Raw genomic sequence first — 17277 nt, 5'->3', positions numbered from 1 at the left:
TGTATATTTGCGTGTGTGGACATGTGTGTATATACATGTGTATGGGGGTGGGTTGGGCCATTTCTTTCTTCTGTTTCCTTGCGCTACCTCGCAAATGCAGGAGACAGCGACAAAGCAAAATAAATAAATAAATCCTCCCCTCCTTGTATTTTTTTTTTAACTTTCTAAAATGGGAAACAGAAGAAGGAGTCACGCAGGGAGTGCTCATCCTCCTCGAAGGCTCAGAGTGGGGTGCCTAAATGTGTGTGGATGTAACCAAGATGTGAAAAAAGGAGAGATAGGTAGTATGTTTGAGGAAAGGAACCTGGATGTTTTGGCTCTGAGTGAAACGAAGCTCAAGGGTAAAGGGGAAGAGTGGTTTGGGAAGGTCTTGGGAGTAAAGTCAGGGGTTAGTGAAAGGACAAGAGCAAGGGAAGGAGTAGCAGTACTCCTGAAACAGGAGTTGTGGAAGTATGTGATAGAATGTAAGAAAGTAAATTCTCGATTAATATGGGTAAAACTGAAAGTTGATGGAGAGAGATGGGTGATTATTGGTGCATATGCACCTGGGCATGAGAAGAAAGATCATGAGAGGTAAGTGTTTTGGGAGCAGCTGAATGAGTGTGTTAGTGGTTTTGATGCACGAGACCGGGTTATAGTGTTGGGTGATTTGAATGCAAAGGTGAGTAATGTGGCAGTTGAGGGAATAATTGGTATACATGGGGTGTTCAGTGTTGTAAATGGAAATGGTGAAGAGCTTGTAGATTTATGTGCTGAAAAAGGACTGATGATTGGGAATACCTGGTTTAAGAAGCGAGATATACATTAGTATACTTATGTAAGTAGTAGAGATGGCCAGAGAGCGTTATTGGATTACGTGTTAATTGACAGGCGCGCGAAAGAGAGACTTTTGGATGTCAATGTGCTGAGAGGTGCAACTGAAGGGATGTCTGATCATTATCTTGTGGAGGCTAAGGTGAAGATTTGTATGGGTTTTCAGAAAAGAAGAGTGAATGTTGGGGTGAAGAGGGTGGTGAGAGTAAGTGAGCTTGGGAAGGAGACTTGTGTGAGGAAGTACCAGGAGAGACTGAGTACAGAATGGAAAAAGGTGAGAACAAAGGAAGTAAGGGGAGTGGGGGAGGAATGGGATGTATTTAGGGAATCAGTGATGGATTGCGCAAAAGATGCTTGTGGCATGAGAAGAGTGGGAGGTGGGTTGATTAGAAAGGGTAGTGAGTGGTGGGATGAAGAAGTAAGAGTATTAGTGAAAGAGAAGAGAGAGGCATTTGGACGATTTTTGCAGGGAAAAAATGAAATTGAGTGGGAGACGTATAAAAGAAAGAGACAGCAGGTCAAGAGAAAGGTGCAAGAGGTGAAAAAAAGGGCAAATGAGAGTTGGGGTGAGAGAGTATCATTAAATTTTAGGGAGAATAAAAAGATGTTCTGGAAGGAGGTAAATAAAGTGCGTAAGACAAGGGAGCAAATGGGAACTTCAGTGAAGGGCACAAATGGGGAGGTGATAACAAGTAGTGGTGATGTGAGAAGGAGATGGAGTGAGTATTTTGAAGGTTTGTTGAATGTGTTTGATGATAGAGTGGCAGATATAGGGTGTTTTGGTCGAGGTGGTGTGCAAAGTGCGAGGGTTAGGGAAAATGAGTTGGTAAACAGAGAAGAGGTAGTAAAAGCTTTGCGGAAGATGAAAGCCAGCAAGGCAGCAGTTTGGATGGTATTGCAGTGGAATTTATTAAAAAATGGGGTGACTGTATTGTTGACTGGTTGGTAAGGTTATTTAATGTATGTATGACTCATGGTGAGGTGCCTGAGGATTGGCGGAATGCGTGCATAGTGCCATTGTACAAAGGCAAAGGGGATAAGAGTGAGTGCTCAAATTACAGAGGTATAAGTTTGTTGAGTATTCCTGGCAAATTATATGGGAGGGTATTGATTGAGAGGGTGAAGGCATGTACAGAGCATCAGATTAGGGAAGAGCAATGTGGTTTTAGAAGTGGTAGAGGATGTGTGGATCAGGTGTTTGCTTTGAAGAATGTATGTGAGAAATACTTAGGAAAGCAAATGGATTTGTATGTAGCATTTATGGATCTGGAGAAGGCATATGATAGAGTTGATAGAGATGCTCTGTGGAAGGTATTAAGAATATATGGTGTGGGAGGCAAGTTGTTAGAAGCAGTGAAAAGTTTTTATCGAGGATGTAAGGCATGTGTACGTGTAGGAAGAGAGGAAAGTGATTGGTTCTCAGTGAATGTAGGTTTGTGGCAGGGGTGTGTGATGTCTCCATGGTTGTTTAATTTGTTTATGGATGGGGTTGTTAGGGAGGTGAATGCAAGAGTTTTGGAAAGAGGGGCAAGTATGAAGTCTGTTGTGGATGAGAGAGCTTGGGAAGTGAGTCAGTTGTTGTTCGCTGATGATACAGCGCTGGTGGCTGATTCATGTGAGAAACTGCAGAAGCTGGTGACTGAGTTTGGTAAAGTGTGTGAAAGAAGAAAGTTAAGAGTAAATGTGAATAAGAGCAAGGTTATTAGGTACAGTAGGGTTGAGGGTCAATTCAATTGGGAGATGAGTTTGAATGGAGAAAAACTGGAGGAAGTGAAGTGTTTTAGATATCTGGGAGTGGATCTGGCAGCGGATGGAACCATGGAAGCGGAAGTGGATCATAGGGTGGGGGAGGGGGCGAAAATTCTGGGAGCCTTGAAGAATGTGTGGAAGTCAAGAACATTATCTCGGAAAGCAAAAATGGGTATGTTTGAAGGAATAGTGGTTCCAACAATGTTGTATGGTTGCGAGGCGTGGACTATGGATAGAGTTGTGCGCAGGAGGATGGATGTGCTGGAAATGAGATGTTTGAGGATAATGTGTGGTGTGAGGTGGTTTGATCGAGTAAGTAACGTAAGGGTAAGAGAGATGTGTGGAAATAAAAAGAGCGTGGTTGAGAGAGCAGAAGAGGGTGTTTTGAAATGGTTTGGTCACATGGAGAGAATGAGTGAGGAAAGATTGACCAAGAGGATATATGTGTCGGAGGTGGAGGGAACGAGGAGAAGAGGGAGACCAAATTGGAGGTGGAAAGATGGAGTGAAAAAGATTTCGTGTGATCGGGGTCTGAACATGCAGGAGGGTGAAAGGAGGGCAAAGAATAGAGTGAATTGGAGCGATGTGGTATACCGGGGTTGACGTGCTGTCAGTGGATTGAATCAAGGCATGTGTATGGGGGTGGGATGGGCCATTTCTTTCGTCTGTTTCCTTGCGCTACCTCGCAAACGCGGGAGACAGTGACAAAGCAAAAAAAAAAAAAAGAAAAAATATATATATATATATATATATATATATATATATATATATATATATATATATATACCTGGGGATAGGGGAGAAAGAATACTTTCCACGTATTCCCTGCGTGTCGTAGAAGGCGACTAAAAGAGAAGGGAGCGGGGGGCTGGAAATCCTCCCCTCTCATTTTTTTAATTTTCCAAAAGAAGGAACAGAGAAGGGGGCCAGGTGAGGATATTTCCTTAAAGGCCCAGTCCTCTGTTCTTCATGCTACCTCGCTAATGCGGGAAATGGCGAATAGTATGAAAAAGAAAAAAAAAAAAAAATATATATATGTATTGTCCCTGGGATAGGGGAGAAAGAATACTTCCCACATATTCCCTGCGTGTCGTGGAAGGCGACTAAAGGGGGAGGGAGCAGGGGGCTGGAAATCCTCCCCTCTCGTATTTTTTTAATTTTCCAAAAGATAGAACAGAGAAGAGGGCCAGGTGAGGATATTTCTTCAAAGGCCCAGTCCTCTGTTCTTAACGCTACCTCGCTATCGCGGGAAATGGCGAATAGTATGAAATAAAAAAATAAATAAAAAAATGAATAAAAAAATATGTATATATATATATATATATATATATATATATATATATATATATATATATATATATATATATATATATATATATATATATATTGCCGTTTCCTACATTTCCAATGTAGCGCCAGTAGCAGATGAAGAAATGCGGCATTTGCTCACTTGCATCCATTCTCCAGCTGTCATGTGTAATGCACCAAAACCACAACTCTCTACGCACATCTAGGCCCCACAGACCTTTCCATGGTTAACCCCGAACGCTTCACATGCATGGTTCAGTCCATTCACATGTCAACCTCTATGAAGAAAAGTACATTAAGAGGAAACTGAAGTGAAGTGGGGAGAGCTCGAACTCCAAAAAGGCTAAAACTGGGGTGTTTAAATGTGTGTGAATTTAACCTAGATGAAAAGAGAGGACATATAGGGTGTATGTTCGAGGAAAGAAACCTGGTTGTTCTGGCTCTGAGTGTAATGAAGCTCAAGGGTAAAGGGGAAAAATGGTTTGAAAAAGTCTTAGGAGTGAAGTAAGGGGTTGGTGAAATGCCAAGAGGAAGGAGTAGACTATTCCTAAAGCAGGCATTGTAGGAGTATGTGATAGAGTGTAAGGAAGTCAATTCTAGACTGATGTGGGTAAAACTGAAAGTGGATGGAGAGAGATGGGTGATTATTGGTGCTTATGCGCCTGGTCATGAGACGAAAATTTGAAGCAACCGAGTGAGTGTGTCAGCAGTTTTGGTTACTAGCGATGAGTGACATAAACACAAAGGTATGTAACGTGTCAGCTGAGGGTATAATTGGTGTATATGGGGTATTCAGTGTTGTGAAAGGAAATGCTGAAGAGCTTGTACATTTGTGTGACACAAGTAAACATATGTGAGTAGAAGAGATGGTCAAAAGGCATTGTTAGATTACATATTGATTGACAGGCATGTAAAAGAGAGACTTTTGGATGTTAATGTGCTGAGAGGGGCAGCTGGAGGGATGTCTGATCATTATCTTGTGGAGGTGAAGGTGAAGATTTGTAAGGTTTTCAGAAAGAAGAGAGATTGTTGGGGAGAAGAGAGTGGTGATAGTAAGTGAGCTTGGAGAGGAGACTTGTGTGAGGAAGTACCAAGAGAAATTGAGTGCAGAATGGCAAAAGGTGAGAGCAGAGGACATTAGGGAAGTGGGGGAGGAATGGGATGTATTTAGGGAAGCAGTGATGGTATGTGCAAAAGATGCATGTTGCTTGAGAAAAGTGGGTAGTGAGATGAAGAAGTTGTTAGTAAAAGAGAAAAGAGTCATTTGGATGATACTTGCAAGAAAGGAGTATAAAAGACTGGGAGATGTATAAGAGAAAGCAGAGGGAGGTCAAGAGGAAAGTGCAAGGGGTGAAAAAGAGGGCAAATGAGAGTTGGGGTGAGAGAGTATTATCAAACTTTAGGGAGAATCAAAAGATGTTTTGGAAGAAGTTAAATAGCGTGTAAGACGAGAACAAATGGGAACATCGGTGAAGGAGGCAAGGGGGTAAGTGATAACAAGTAGTGATGAAGTGAGGAGATGGAGTGGGTACTTTGAAGGTTTGTTAAATGTGTGTGATGACAGAGTGGCAGATATAGTGTATTTTGGTTGGAGTGGTATGCAAAGTGAGAGAGTCAGGGAGGGTGTCGTGGTTAAGAGAGAAGAGGTGTTGAAAGCCTTGTGGAAGATGAAATCCAGCAACGTTTAGAAGGTATTGCAGTCGAATTTACTAAGGGGGTGACTTTGTTGTTGGTAAGGATATTCAATGTATGTACAGATCATGGTGAAGTGCCAGAGGATTGGCAGAATGCATGTATAGTGCCATTGTACAAAGGCAAAGGGAATAAAGGTGAGTGTTCAAACTACAGACACATAAGTTTCATGAATATTCCTGGAAAATTGTATGGAAGGGTAATAACTGAGAGGGTGAAGGCATGTACAGAGCATCAGAATGGGGAGGAGCAGTGTGGTTTCAGAAGTGGTAAAAGATGTGTGGATCATGTATTTGCTTTGAAGATTGTGTGAGAAATACTTAGAAAACAGATGGATTTGTATGTAGCATTTATGGATCTGGAGAAGGCATATGATAAGGCTGATAGAGATGCTTTGTGGAAGGTGTTAAGAGTATATGGTGTGAGAGGTAAGCTGCTAGAATCAATGAAAAGTTTTTATCAAGGGTGTAAGGCATGCATACAAGAAGGAAGACCACAGAGTGATTGGTTCCCAGTGAAAGTCAGTCTGCTGCAGGGTTGTGTGATATCCCCATGGTTGTTTAATTTGTTTGTGGATGGGTTGGTTAGGGAGGTAAATGCATGAGTTTTGGAGATAGGGGTAAGTTTGCAGTCTGTTGGGGATGAGGGCCAAGGAAGTGAGTCAGTTCTTGTTTGCCAATGACACAGCACTGGTGGCTAATTCGAATAAGAAAATGCAGAGAGTGGTGACTCAGTTTGGAGAAGTGTCTGAAAGGAGAAAGTTGAAAGTAAATGTGAATAAGTCAGCAAGGTTGCAGGACAAGTTAGTTGAGATGTGAGTTTGAATGGAGAGAAATTGGAGGAAGTGAAGTGTTTTAGATATCAGGGAGTGGACTTTGCAGCAAATGAAACCATGGAAAAGGAAGTGAGTCATAGGGTAGGGGAGGGGAGGCGAAGGTTCAGGGAGTAATGAAGAATGTGTGGAAAGAGAAAACATTATCTCGGAGAGCAAAAATGGGTATGCTTGAAGGAATGGTAGTTCCAACAGTATTATGTGATTGCAAGGCATGGGCTATTGATAGGGTTGCATGTAGGAGGGTGGATGTGTTGGAAATGACATGTTTGACAACAATATGTGGTGTGAGGTGGTTTGTTCAAGTAAGTAATAAGAGGGTGAGAGAGATGTGTGGTAATAAAAGTGTGGTTGAGAAAGCAGAAGAGGGTGTGCTTGAAATGGTTTGGACATATAGAGAGAATGAATGAGGAAAGGTTGACAAAGAGGATATATGTGTAAGAGATACAGGGAACAAGGAGAATTGAGGAACCAGACTGAAGTTGGAAGGATGGGAAAAAAAAAGGTGACAGGCATGCAAGGAATAGGGTGAATTGGAATGATGTAGTATACTGGGTTCGACGTTCTGTCAATGGACTGAGTCAGGGCATGTGAAATGCCTGGGGTAAACCATGGAAAGGTTTTTGGGGCTTGGATATGGACAGGGAGCTGTGGTTTCAGTGCATTACACATGACAGCTAGAAACTGAGTGTGAATGACTGTGGCCTTTTTTTTGTCTGTTTCCTGACGCTACCTTGCTGATGCCTGGGGTGGCAATGCTGTTTCCTGAGAGGCAGGGTGGTGCCAGGAATGGCAAAGGCAAGCAAGTATGATTATGTGTAAGTCTGTGTATGTGTAAGTATAAGTATGTATGTGTATATATTGATATATATATATATGTATGTGCATATAGGTATATATGTGTTTATATGAGTGGGGATAGGGGAGAAAGAGTACTTCCCACGCATTCCTCCCGTGTCGTAGAAGGTGAATAAAGGGGATGGGAGCGGGGGGCCAGAAACCCTCCCCTCCTTGTATTTTAACTTTCTAAAAGGGGAAACAGGAGTCATGCGGGGAGTGCTCATCCTCCTCGAAGGCTCAGATTGGGGTGTCTAAATGTGTGTGGATGTAACCAAGATCAGAAAAAAGAAGAGATAGGTAGTATGTTTGAGGAAAGGAACCTGGATGTTTTGGCTCTGAGTGAAACGAAGCTCAAGGGTAAAGGGGAAGAGTGGTTTGGGAATGTCTTGGGAGTAAAGTCAGGGGTTAGTGAGAGGACAAGAGTAAGGGAAGGAGTAGCAGTACTCCTGAAACAGGAGTTGCGGGAGTATGTAAGAGTGTAAGAAAGTAAATTCTAGATTGATTTGGGTAAAACTGAAAGTGGATGGAGAGAGAAGGGTGATTACTGGTGCATATGCACCTGGGCATGAGAAGAAAGATCATGAGATGCAAGTGTTTTGGGAGCAGCTGAATGAGTGTGTTAGTGGTTTTGATGCACAAGACCGGGTTATAGTGATGGGTGATTTGAATACAAAGGTGAGTAATGTGGCAGTTGAGGGAATAATTGGTATACATGGGGTGTTCAGTGTCGTAAATGGAAATGGTGAAGAGCTTGTAGATTTATGTGCTGAAAAAGGACTGGTGATTGGGAATACCTGGTTTAAAAAGCGAGATATACATAAGTATACGTATGTAAGTAGGAGAGATGGCCAGAGAGCGTTATTGGATTCCGTGTTAATTGATAGGCACGCGAAAGAGACTTTTGGATGGTAATGTGCTGAGAGGTGCAACTGGAGAGATGTCTGATCATTATCTTGTGGAGGCGAAGGTGAAGATTTGTAGGGGTTTTCAGAAAAGAAGACGGAATGTTGGGTCGAAGACAGTGGTGAGAGTAAGTGAGCTTGGGAAGGAGACTTCTGTGAGGAACTACCAGGAGACACTGAGTACAGAATGGAAAAAGGTGAGAACAAAGGAGGTAAGGGGAGTGGGGGAGTAATGGGATGTATTTAGGGAAGCAGTGATGGCTTGCGCAAAAGATGCTTGTGGCATGAGAAGTGTGGGAGGTGAGTTGATTAGAAAGGGTAGTGAGTGGTGGGATAAAGAAGTAAGATTATTAGTGAAAGAGAAAAGAGAGGCATTTGGACGATTTTTGCAGGGAAAAAATGCAAATGGCTGGGAGATGTATAAAAGAAAGAGGCAGGAGGTCAAGAGAAAGGTGCAAGAGGTGAAAAAGAGGGCAAATGAGAGTTGGGGTGAGAGAGTATCATTAAATTTTAGGGAGAATAAAAAGATGTTTTGGAAGGAGGTAAATAAAGTGCGTAAGACAAGGGAGCAAATGGGAACTTCAGTGAAGGGAGCTAATGGGGAGGTGATAACAAGTAGTGGTGATGTGAGAAGGAGATGGGGTGAGTATTTTGAAGGTTTGTTGAATGTGTTTGATGATAGAGTGGCAGATATAGGGTGTTTTGGTCGAGGTGGTGTGCAAAGTGAGAGGGTTAGGGAAAATGACTTGGTAAACAGAGAAGAGGTAGTAAAAGCTTTGCGGAAGATGAAAGCCGGCAAGGCAGCAGGTTTGGATTGTACTGCAGTGGAATTTATTAAAATAGGGGGTGACTGCATTGTTGACTGGTTGGTAAGGTTATTTAATGTATGTATGATTCATGGTGAGGTGCCTGAGGATTGGGAGAATGCTTGCATAGTGCCATCGTACAAAGGCAAAGGGGATAAGAGTAAGTGCTCAAATTACAGAGGTATAAGTCTGTTGAGTATTCCTGGTAAATTATATGGGAGGGTATTGATTGAGAGGGTGAAGGCATGTACTGAGCATCAGACTGGGGAAGAGCAGTGTGGATTCAGAAGTGGTAGAGGATGTGTGGATCCGGTGTTTGCTTTGAAGAATGTATGTGAGAAATACTTAGAAAAGCAAATGGATTTGTATGTAGCATTTATGGATCTGGAGAAGGCATATGATAGAGTTGATAGAGATGCTCTGTGGAAGGTATTAAGAATATATGGTAAGGGAGGCAAGTTGTTAGAAGCAGTGAAAAGTTTTTATCGAGGATGTAAGGAATGTGTATGTGTAGGAAGAGAGGAAAGTGATTGGTTCTCAGTGAATGTAGGTTTGCGGCAGGGGTGTGTGATGTCTCCATGGTTGTTTAATTTGTTTATGGATGGGGTTGTTAGGGAGGTAAATGCAAGAGTTTTGGAAAGAGGGGCAAGTATGCAGTCTGTTGTGGATGAGAGAGCTTGGGAAGTGAGTCAGTTGTTGTTCGCTGATGACACAGCGCTGGTAGCTGAGTCATGTGAGAAACTGCAGAAGCTGGTGACTGAGTTTGGTAAAGTGTGTGAAAGAAGAAAGGTAAGAGTAAACGTGAATAAGAGCAAGGTTATTAGGTACAGTAGGGTTGAGGGTCAAGTCAATTGCGAGGTAAGTTTGAATGGAGAAAAACTGGAGGAAGTAAAGTGTTTTAGATATCTGGGAGTGGATCTGGCAGCAGATGGAACCATGGAAGCGGAAGTGAATCATAGGGTGGGAGAGGGGGCGAAAATTCTGGGAGCCTTGAAGAATGTTTGGAAGTCAAGAGCATTATCTCGGAAAGCAAAAATGGGTATGTTTGAAGGAATAGTGGTTCCAACAATGTTGTATGGTTGCGAGGTGTGGGCTATGGATAGAGTTGTGCGCAGGAGGGTGGATGTGCTGGAAATGAGATGTTTGAGGACAATATGTGGTGTGAGGTGGTTTGATCAAGTAAGTAATGTAAGGGTAAGAGAGATGTGTGGAAATGAAAAGAGTGTGGTTGAGAGAGCAGAGGAGGGTGTTTTGAAATGGTTTGGTCACATGGAGAGAATGAGAGAGGAAAGATTGACCAAGAGGATATATGTCGGAGGTGGAGGGAACGAGGAGAAGTGGGAGACCAAATTGGAGGTGGAAGGATGGAGTGAAAAAGATTTTGAGTGATCGGGGCCTGAACATGCAGGAGGGTGAAAGGCGTGCAAGGAATAGAGTGAATTGGAACGATGTGGTATACCAGGGTCGACGTGCTATCAATGGATTGAACCAGGGCATGTGAAGCGTCTAGGGAAACCATGGAAAGTTCTGTAGGGCCTGGATGTGGAAAGGGAGCTGTGGTTTCGGTGCATTATTACATGACACCTAGAGACTGAGTGTGAACGAATGAGGCCTTTGTTGTCTTTTCCCAGCGCTACCTCGCACACATGAGGGGGGAGGGGGTTGTGGTGGGGTGGCGATGGGAATAAATGAAGGTAGACAGTATGAATTATGTACATGTGTATAAATGTATATGTCTGTGTGTGTATATATATGTGTACATTGAGATGTATAGGTATGTATATTTGCGTGTGTGGACGTGTATGTATATACATGTGTATGTGGGTGGGTTGGGCCATTCTTTCGTCCGTTTCCTTGCGCTACCTCGCTAACGCAGGAGACAGCGACAAAGCAAAATAAATAAATAATAAATAAATGAGTGGATGGGTCATTCTTTGTCTGTTTCTTGTTGCAACCTTGCTGACATGGGAAATGACAACCAAGTATAATAATAATAAAATAATAATACTTATTCTCTCTCTCTCTCTCTCTCTCTCTCTGTCTTGATTGCTGTTTCCCACATTTTCAAGGTAGCATCAGGATTAAATGAAGAAAGGATACATTTGCTCACTCACATCCATTCTAGCTGTTATGTGTAATGCACCAAAACCACAACTCCCTCTCCATATCCAGGCCCCACAGACCTTTCCATGGTTAACTGCGAATGCTTCATATTCATGGTTCAGTCCATTCACATGTCAACCCCTATGAAGGAAAGGGCATCAATACCAGTCTTAAACTTTAGCAAATCTGAGACATGTTCAGTTGTTTGAGACAGGCATGTCTCCTACTTGCAAAAAATTGGATTGATATCAATATTCTTGTCTTCATAGGCTTGTGTTGAATTAAAGTGATTTTTTTTCTTAATTGTTCATAAAGATATTCAAGATTTGTTCAAGTGTAGATGGAGAAATAAACATTATATTAACTGAAAGACTGTAGCATGGTATGTATTACTGAGTTTCAGGTAAACTAAAGAAAGATTTGCCACCCTGGTAATGTAAGGTATGAATATTTTACATTTTCTCATTTCTGATAACTTTGTGGCTTTCTGTTTGAGATGATTTCAGGTTCAATACATTTTCCTTTAAACCTTCAACTTGTCACACATAGATTATCAAACAGTGAATTTTCTTCAGTCCAGGATGTACAGTTTGAGTTTTTGCAGCCTTTCATGGCAGTTCATATGTTCCATCCCCTCAGTCACCCAAACCTTGTACATCTGTCTCACTTCCTATTCCTTTCTACAGTGTCTCTGAAGTGTTCTGCACTTTCTATTACCTATTTACTCAAATTCATCTTTAAATTTCACTAGGTTTCCTTCAACCAATTTGTTTATTGAATCCACAACTTATTGCTAATACAATCATGCTGCTTAATGTACTTTAATCAGGAAAGCTCTTCACCCTACATTCTGTTACTTGCCTGTTCCAACATTTGATACCAATGTTATACAGTAATGAGAAATGAGGCTACCATTGTTCCCTGTGGTACCCCCAGAGAGGTCACATACTTTTATGTGATATGCTTCTAATTGCTACTGCCTTGAACTTTCTGTTGGTTAAAGACTCACCAATCCATCTCCCTATCTTACAGTTAATGTTATGTTTAACTACTTTCTCTTAAAAAATTCTGTGGTATACTTCATCAAATGCCTTTGCAAAATTGAAAAAACTATTCATTTTCCTACCTAGCATTAAACTTTCCTGTCATTGTAATGGACTAATAATTGGGTTTATGTCCTTTTTCCAGCTATAAATCCATGCTGGCCTTCATTTATGTATTTTTTTTAATCAAATGTTCTACTAAATGCCCTTTTGTCACTCTTTCAAAGACTTTCATTATGTATAAAATCAAGCTAAATGGTTTGTACTGGATTAGATCTTCCTTAGCGTATTGGTGTTATGTACAACAATGGGAGAATATATGCAATTTTGCTTTTGTCCATATGTTGCCTAACCAATAATAATCACTGGTTTAGCTACTGTTGTTTTTGTATTCTTGGGGGGTGGTGGCAGGGATTCCATTTCATCCCAGGACCAAATTTTCTCCAAGCTTATGAATCATGTTGGTTAACTTCGTTTATTTCTTGTTGCCTTCCAAGATGAAAAGTAATCTGTATTGTCTTAGTAACATCCTACATATTCCCAATGGGTCATTTTCATAACTTTCTCATACTTTAATGGATCCAATCCCTAAATTTTAGTTTTTTCTTTGTTCGTGTACATGAACAGTAATTTTAAGTTCCTTTCCATGTTTTGTATAACTCTTTCCTACTTCATTTTATGTTCACTTCAGTAGGATTTCATTATCTCTACATCTGCATTCTTTATTTTCTCAAGCTCACTTATTCGTACTTTGCTCATTGCCATCTATTTCTTTAATTCATGCTCTCCTATTCATCCACTGTCTTCTGTCTCTTTGCAATGTCCAGTTTGCACTATCATTCTTTTTTTGTTTGATATTAGTCCATTGCCTATATAACATAGGTTATTTTCTCAGTATATTTTCATGTTTGTTGTTAGATTATTGCTGGTGAAGATATCAATCTACTTTGTGTTTAAAATACCTTTACTGACCATTCTCAAATTTGTTTTGTCATGGTGAAAATTCATGTCACTCAATCTGTTGTTGGCCTCAATTGTTGAATCATGTTCAGATTCATTTACTTCTATACTGTATGATGTAGTGATTTCTTTGATATCATAATCTGATTATCTTCATTTGATAATATTTTCTTACAGTATTTTTTCAATGTGTTTAGTGGTCTATATGATACTAGATTTATTGCGTTTATAATTGGGATACTTACTACTATCAATCAATTCACATAGTTATGGCTCATCTTCATAATCGTTTTTCCTATTCTTTTATTTTTTTTTATTTTGCTTTGTCGCTGTCTCCCGCGTTTGCGAGGTAGCGCAAGGAAACAGACGAAAGAAATGGCCCAACCCACCCCCATACACAATGTATATACATACATGTCCACACACGCAAATATACATACCTATACATCTCAATGTACACATATACATACACACACAGACACATACATATATACCCATGCAAACAATTCACACTGTCTGCCTTTATTCATTCCCATCGCCACCTCGCCACACATGGAATACCATCCCCCTCCCCCCTCATGTGTGCGAGGTAGCACTAGGAAAAGACAACAAAGGCCCCATTCGTTCACACTCAGTCTCTAGCTGTCATGCAATAATGCCCGAAATCACAGCTCCCTTTCCACATCCAGGCCCCACACAACTTTCCATGGTTTACCCCAGACGCTTCACATGCCCTGATTCAATCCACTGACAGCACGTCAACCCCGGTATACCACATCAATCCAATTTACTCTATTCCTTGCCCTCCTTTCACCCTCCTGCATGTTCAGGCCCCAATCACACAAAATCTTTTTCACTCCCCATCTTTCCACCTCCAATTTGGTCTCCCACTTCTCCTCGTTCCCTCCACCTCTGACACATATATCCTCTTGGTCAATCTTTCCTCACTCATTCTCTCCATGTGCCCAAACCATTTCAAAACACCCTCTTCTGCTCTCTCAACCATGCTCTTTTTATTTCCACACATCTTTCTTACCCTAACATTACTTACTCAATCAAACCACCACACATTGTCCTCAAACATCTCATTTCCAGCACATCCACCCTCCTGCGCACAACTCTATCCATAGCCCACACCTCGCAACCATACAACATTGTTGGAACCACTATTCCTTCAAACATACCCATTTTTGCTTTCTGAGATAATGTTCTCGACTTCCACACATTCTTCAAGGCTCCCAGGATTTTCGCCCCCTCCCCCACCCTATGATTCACTTCCGCTTCCATGGTTCCATCCGCCGCCAGATCCACTCCCAGATATCTAAAACACTTTACTTCCTCCAGTTTTTCTCCATTCAAACTTACCTCCCAATTGACTTGACCCTCAACCCTACTGTACCTAATAACCTTGCTCTTATTCACATTTACTCTTACCTTTCTTCTTTCACACACTTTACCAAACTCAGTCACCAGCTTCTGCAGTTTCTCACATGAATCAGCCACCAGCCTTGTATCATCAGTGAACAACAACTGACTCACTTCCCAAGCTCCCTCATCCACAACAGACTTCATACTTGCCCCTCTTTCCAAAACTCTTGCATTCACCTCCCTAACAACCCCATCCATAAACAAATTAAACAACCATGGAGACATCACACACCCCTGCCGCAAACCTACATTCACTGAGAACCAATCACTTTCCTCTCTTCCTACACGTACACATGCCTTACATCCTCGATAAAAACTTTTCACTGCTTCTAACAACTTTCCACCCACACCATATATTCTTAATACCTTCCACAGAGCATCTCGATCAACTCTATCATATGCCTTCTCCAGATCCATAAATGCTACATACAAATCCATTTGCTTTTCTAAGTATTTCTCACATACATTCTTCAAAGCAAACACCTGATCCACACATCCTCTACCACTTCTGAAACCACACTGCTCTTCCCCAATCTGATGCTCTGTACATGCCTTCACCCTCTCAATCAATACCCTCCCATATAATTTACCAGGAATACTCAACAAACTTTTACCTCTGTAATTTGAGCACTCACTCTTATCCCCTTTGCCTTTGTACAATGGCACTATGCACGCATTCCGCCAATCCTCAGGCACCTCACCATGAGTCATACATACATTAAATAACCTTACCAACCAGTCAACAATACAGTCACCCCCTTTTTTAATAAATTCCACTGCAATACCATCCAAACCTGCTGCCTTGCCGGCTTTCATCTTCCGCAAAGCTTTTACTACCTCTTCTCTGTTTACCAAATCATTTTCCCTAACCCTCTCACTTTGCACACCACCTCGACCAAAACACCCTATATCTGCCACTCTATCATCAAACACATTCAACAAACCTTCAAAATACTCACTCCATCTCCTTCTCACATCACCACTACTTGTTATCACCTCCCCATTTGCGCCCTTCACTGAAGTTCCCATTTGCTCCTTTGTCTTACGCACTTTATTTACCTCCTTCCAGAACATCTTTTTATTCTCCCTAAAATTTAATGATACTCTCTCACCCCAACTCTCAATTGCCCTCTTTTTTTACCTCTTGCACCTTTCTCTTGACCTCCTGTCTCTTTCTTTTATACATCTCCCATTCAATTGCATTTTTTCCCTGCAAAAATCGTCCAAATGCCTCTCTCTTCTCTTCTCTCTTCGTTTTTTCTAGCTTGATATATACATAAACCGCAACAACTCCTTGTTTGAGTTTCATCTTATCTAATCTAAAGTTTGCTTCATTTCTCAGGATGTTTTTGTCCCTTATGTATTCACTTATATAGTTTATCCTGATCTTGGAGTTCTTAAATATCAGACTTTATATATCTAATAAATGTTTTCCACAAATTCATTATTTCTTTTTTTGTCTTTATTGGTTTTTGGACTTATGGATTTCATTCAACTGTTTATTTAATTTCTCAGTCACAATCAGTTTATTCCCAATTTTCCAGTGTTCTTTGTCTCAGTCTGATGTTCTGCCAGGAATTTCCTTGTCTTTTTTTTTTTTAAGTATTTCACTAGTTTAGTGTATTATTGCAGTCAGTATATTCTCAACCAATTTTCTTTATCTGTTCCTTGTTCTCTTATGGTCTCCTGTTTTGATATGCCTTTTACATTTCATATTTCTGCCTATTCTGGTTCGTATCAACATAGAGAGAGCTATGACTCATACAACGTTTAATTCATTGCAATGACTGAGAATGCAGTCCAATAATTGCATGACCAGTTGACATCACTCAAATAATATCACAATTTTTCAGTGAAATATATGTGAAATATATGTTGTTTAGTGAAATTCAAAATTATTTAGTACTCTTCCACATTCATGCAATTTTTTTCAATTTGAGTGTCATGGGGAGGAACTACTACTGTGCTTTATGGCAGGGAGGTAAAAACTGCAACAGTGAAAGGTGGCCCAAATGTTCTTGATGGCTTTAGCCTCCTAACCCAGCATACATTTAAACTAAGTCAGGTTCATCTATCAAGATAGCAATGACCAATATTGTTCTTTGACTACCATATGTGTAATTTCACAATTTTTTCTTTTTCTTCAGCTCAGTGGTAATGAGAGCCACAGTGATGGTGCCAGTGTAAGCAGTGATGATGATGGCAACTATGGAGGTTTTGGGTCTGGTGATAGAAGTAGTGGGATAGGTGGTATTAGCAGTCAATCAAGTAGTGGTAGCAGGCAGTTTGGTGGAGGAAGGAGGCAGTTTGGTAGTGGTAGAGCAAGGCAGTATGGAAGAGGTCGTACTAGGCAGTATGGTGGCAGTGGTGCTCGGCAGTATGGTGGAGGTGGTGCAAGGCAACATGGTGGAGGTGGTGTGAGGCAGCATGATGGAGGTGGTGCAAGGCAGCAAAGTAGTGGTAGAAGTAGTGTTCAGCCAAATGGAGGGAGCTACAGCACTGTTGGAGATGGTGATAGCAATGTTACCGAAGGGGTATCAGATCTGGACGTCACCCATCATCAAATGGACACTACTATTCTCTTGCTTCAACGCATCAGTGACAGGCTAGCTGCCAGTGAGACACTGCAAAATCAACGGGCAGAAATAATAGACTTAATAAACTACAGGTAAGTCGAGGAAAATCACTCTAAACTACAGATTATATACATATAATCTAAGACAGAGACCATGAACTACATATGAAACAGGCTAGGCAGTATAAACTACATGGGAGAGAGAAGAAACACAAAACAAAGGAGG

General features: G+C 41.1%; 2 protein-coding genes across 3 annotated transcripts in view; one reads left to right on the top strand and one right to left on the bottom strand.

Annotated features, from left to right (window-relative positions):
• Mekk1 (mitogen-activated protein kinase kinase kinase 4) overlaps positions 1-17277 on the bottom strand; it is a 1037736-nt gene that overhangs the window by 208821 nt on the left and 811638 nt on the right. The window lies entirely within an intron of this gene.
• The window catches only part of LOC139755964 (uncharacterized), a 185040-nt gene that overhangs the window by 33795 nt on the left and 133968 nt on the right, over positions 1-17277 (top strand). For both annotated transcript variants that reach the window (XM_071674801.1, XM_071674800.1), the window contains exon 3: positions 16624-17144. In XM_071674801.1, the coding sequence (XP_071530902.1) occupies positions 16624-17144 (521 nt within the window). The remainder of the gene's footprint in view (positions 1-16623; positions 17145-17277) is intronic.

The sequence above is a fragment of the Panulirus ornatus genome, chromosome 20, assembly GCF_036320965.1.
Source record: "Panulirus ornatus isolate Po-2019 chromosome 20, ASM3632096v1, whole genome shotgun sequence".
Taxonomy (NCBI): Eukaryota; Metazoa; Arthropoda; class Malacostraca; order Decapoda; family Palinuridae; genus Panulirus; species Panulirus ornatus.
Note: the sequence above shows the minus strand (reverse complement) of the source record. Positions and strands in the feature narration are given on the sequence as shown.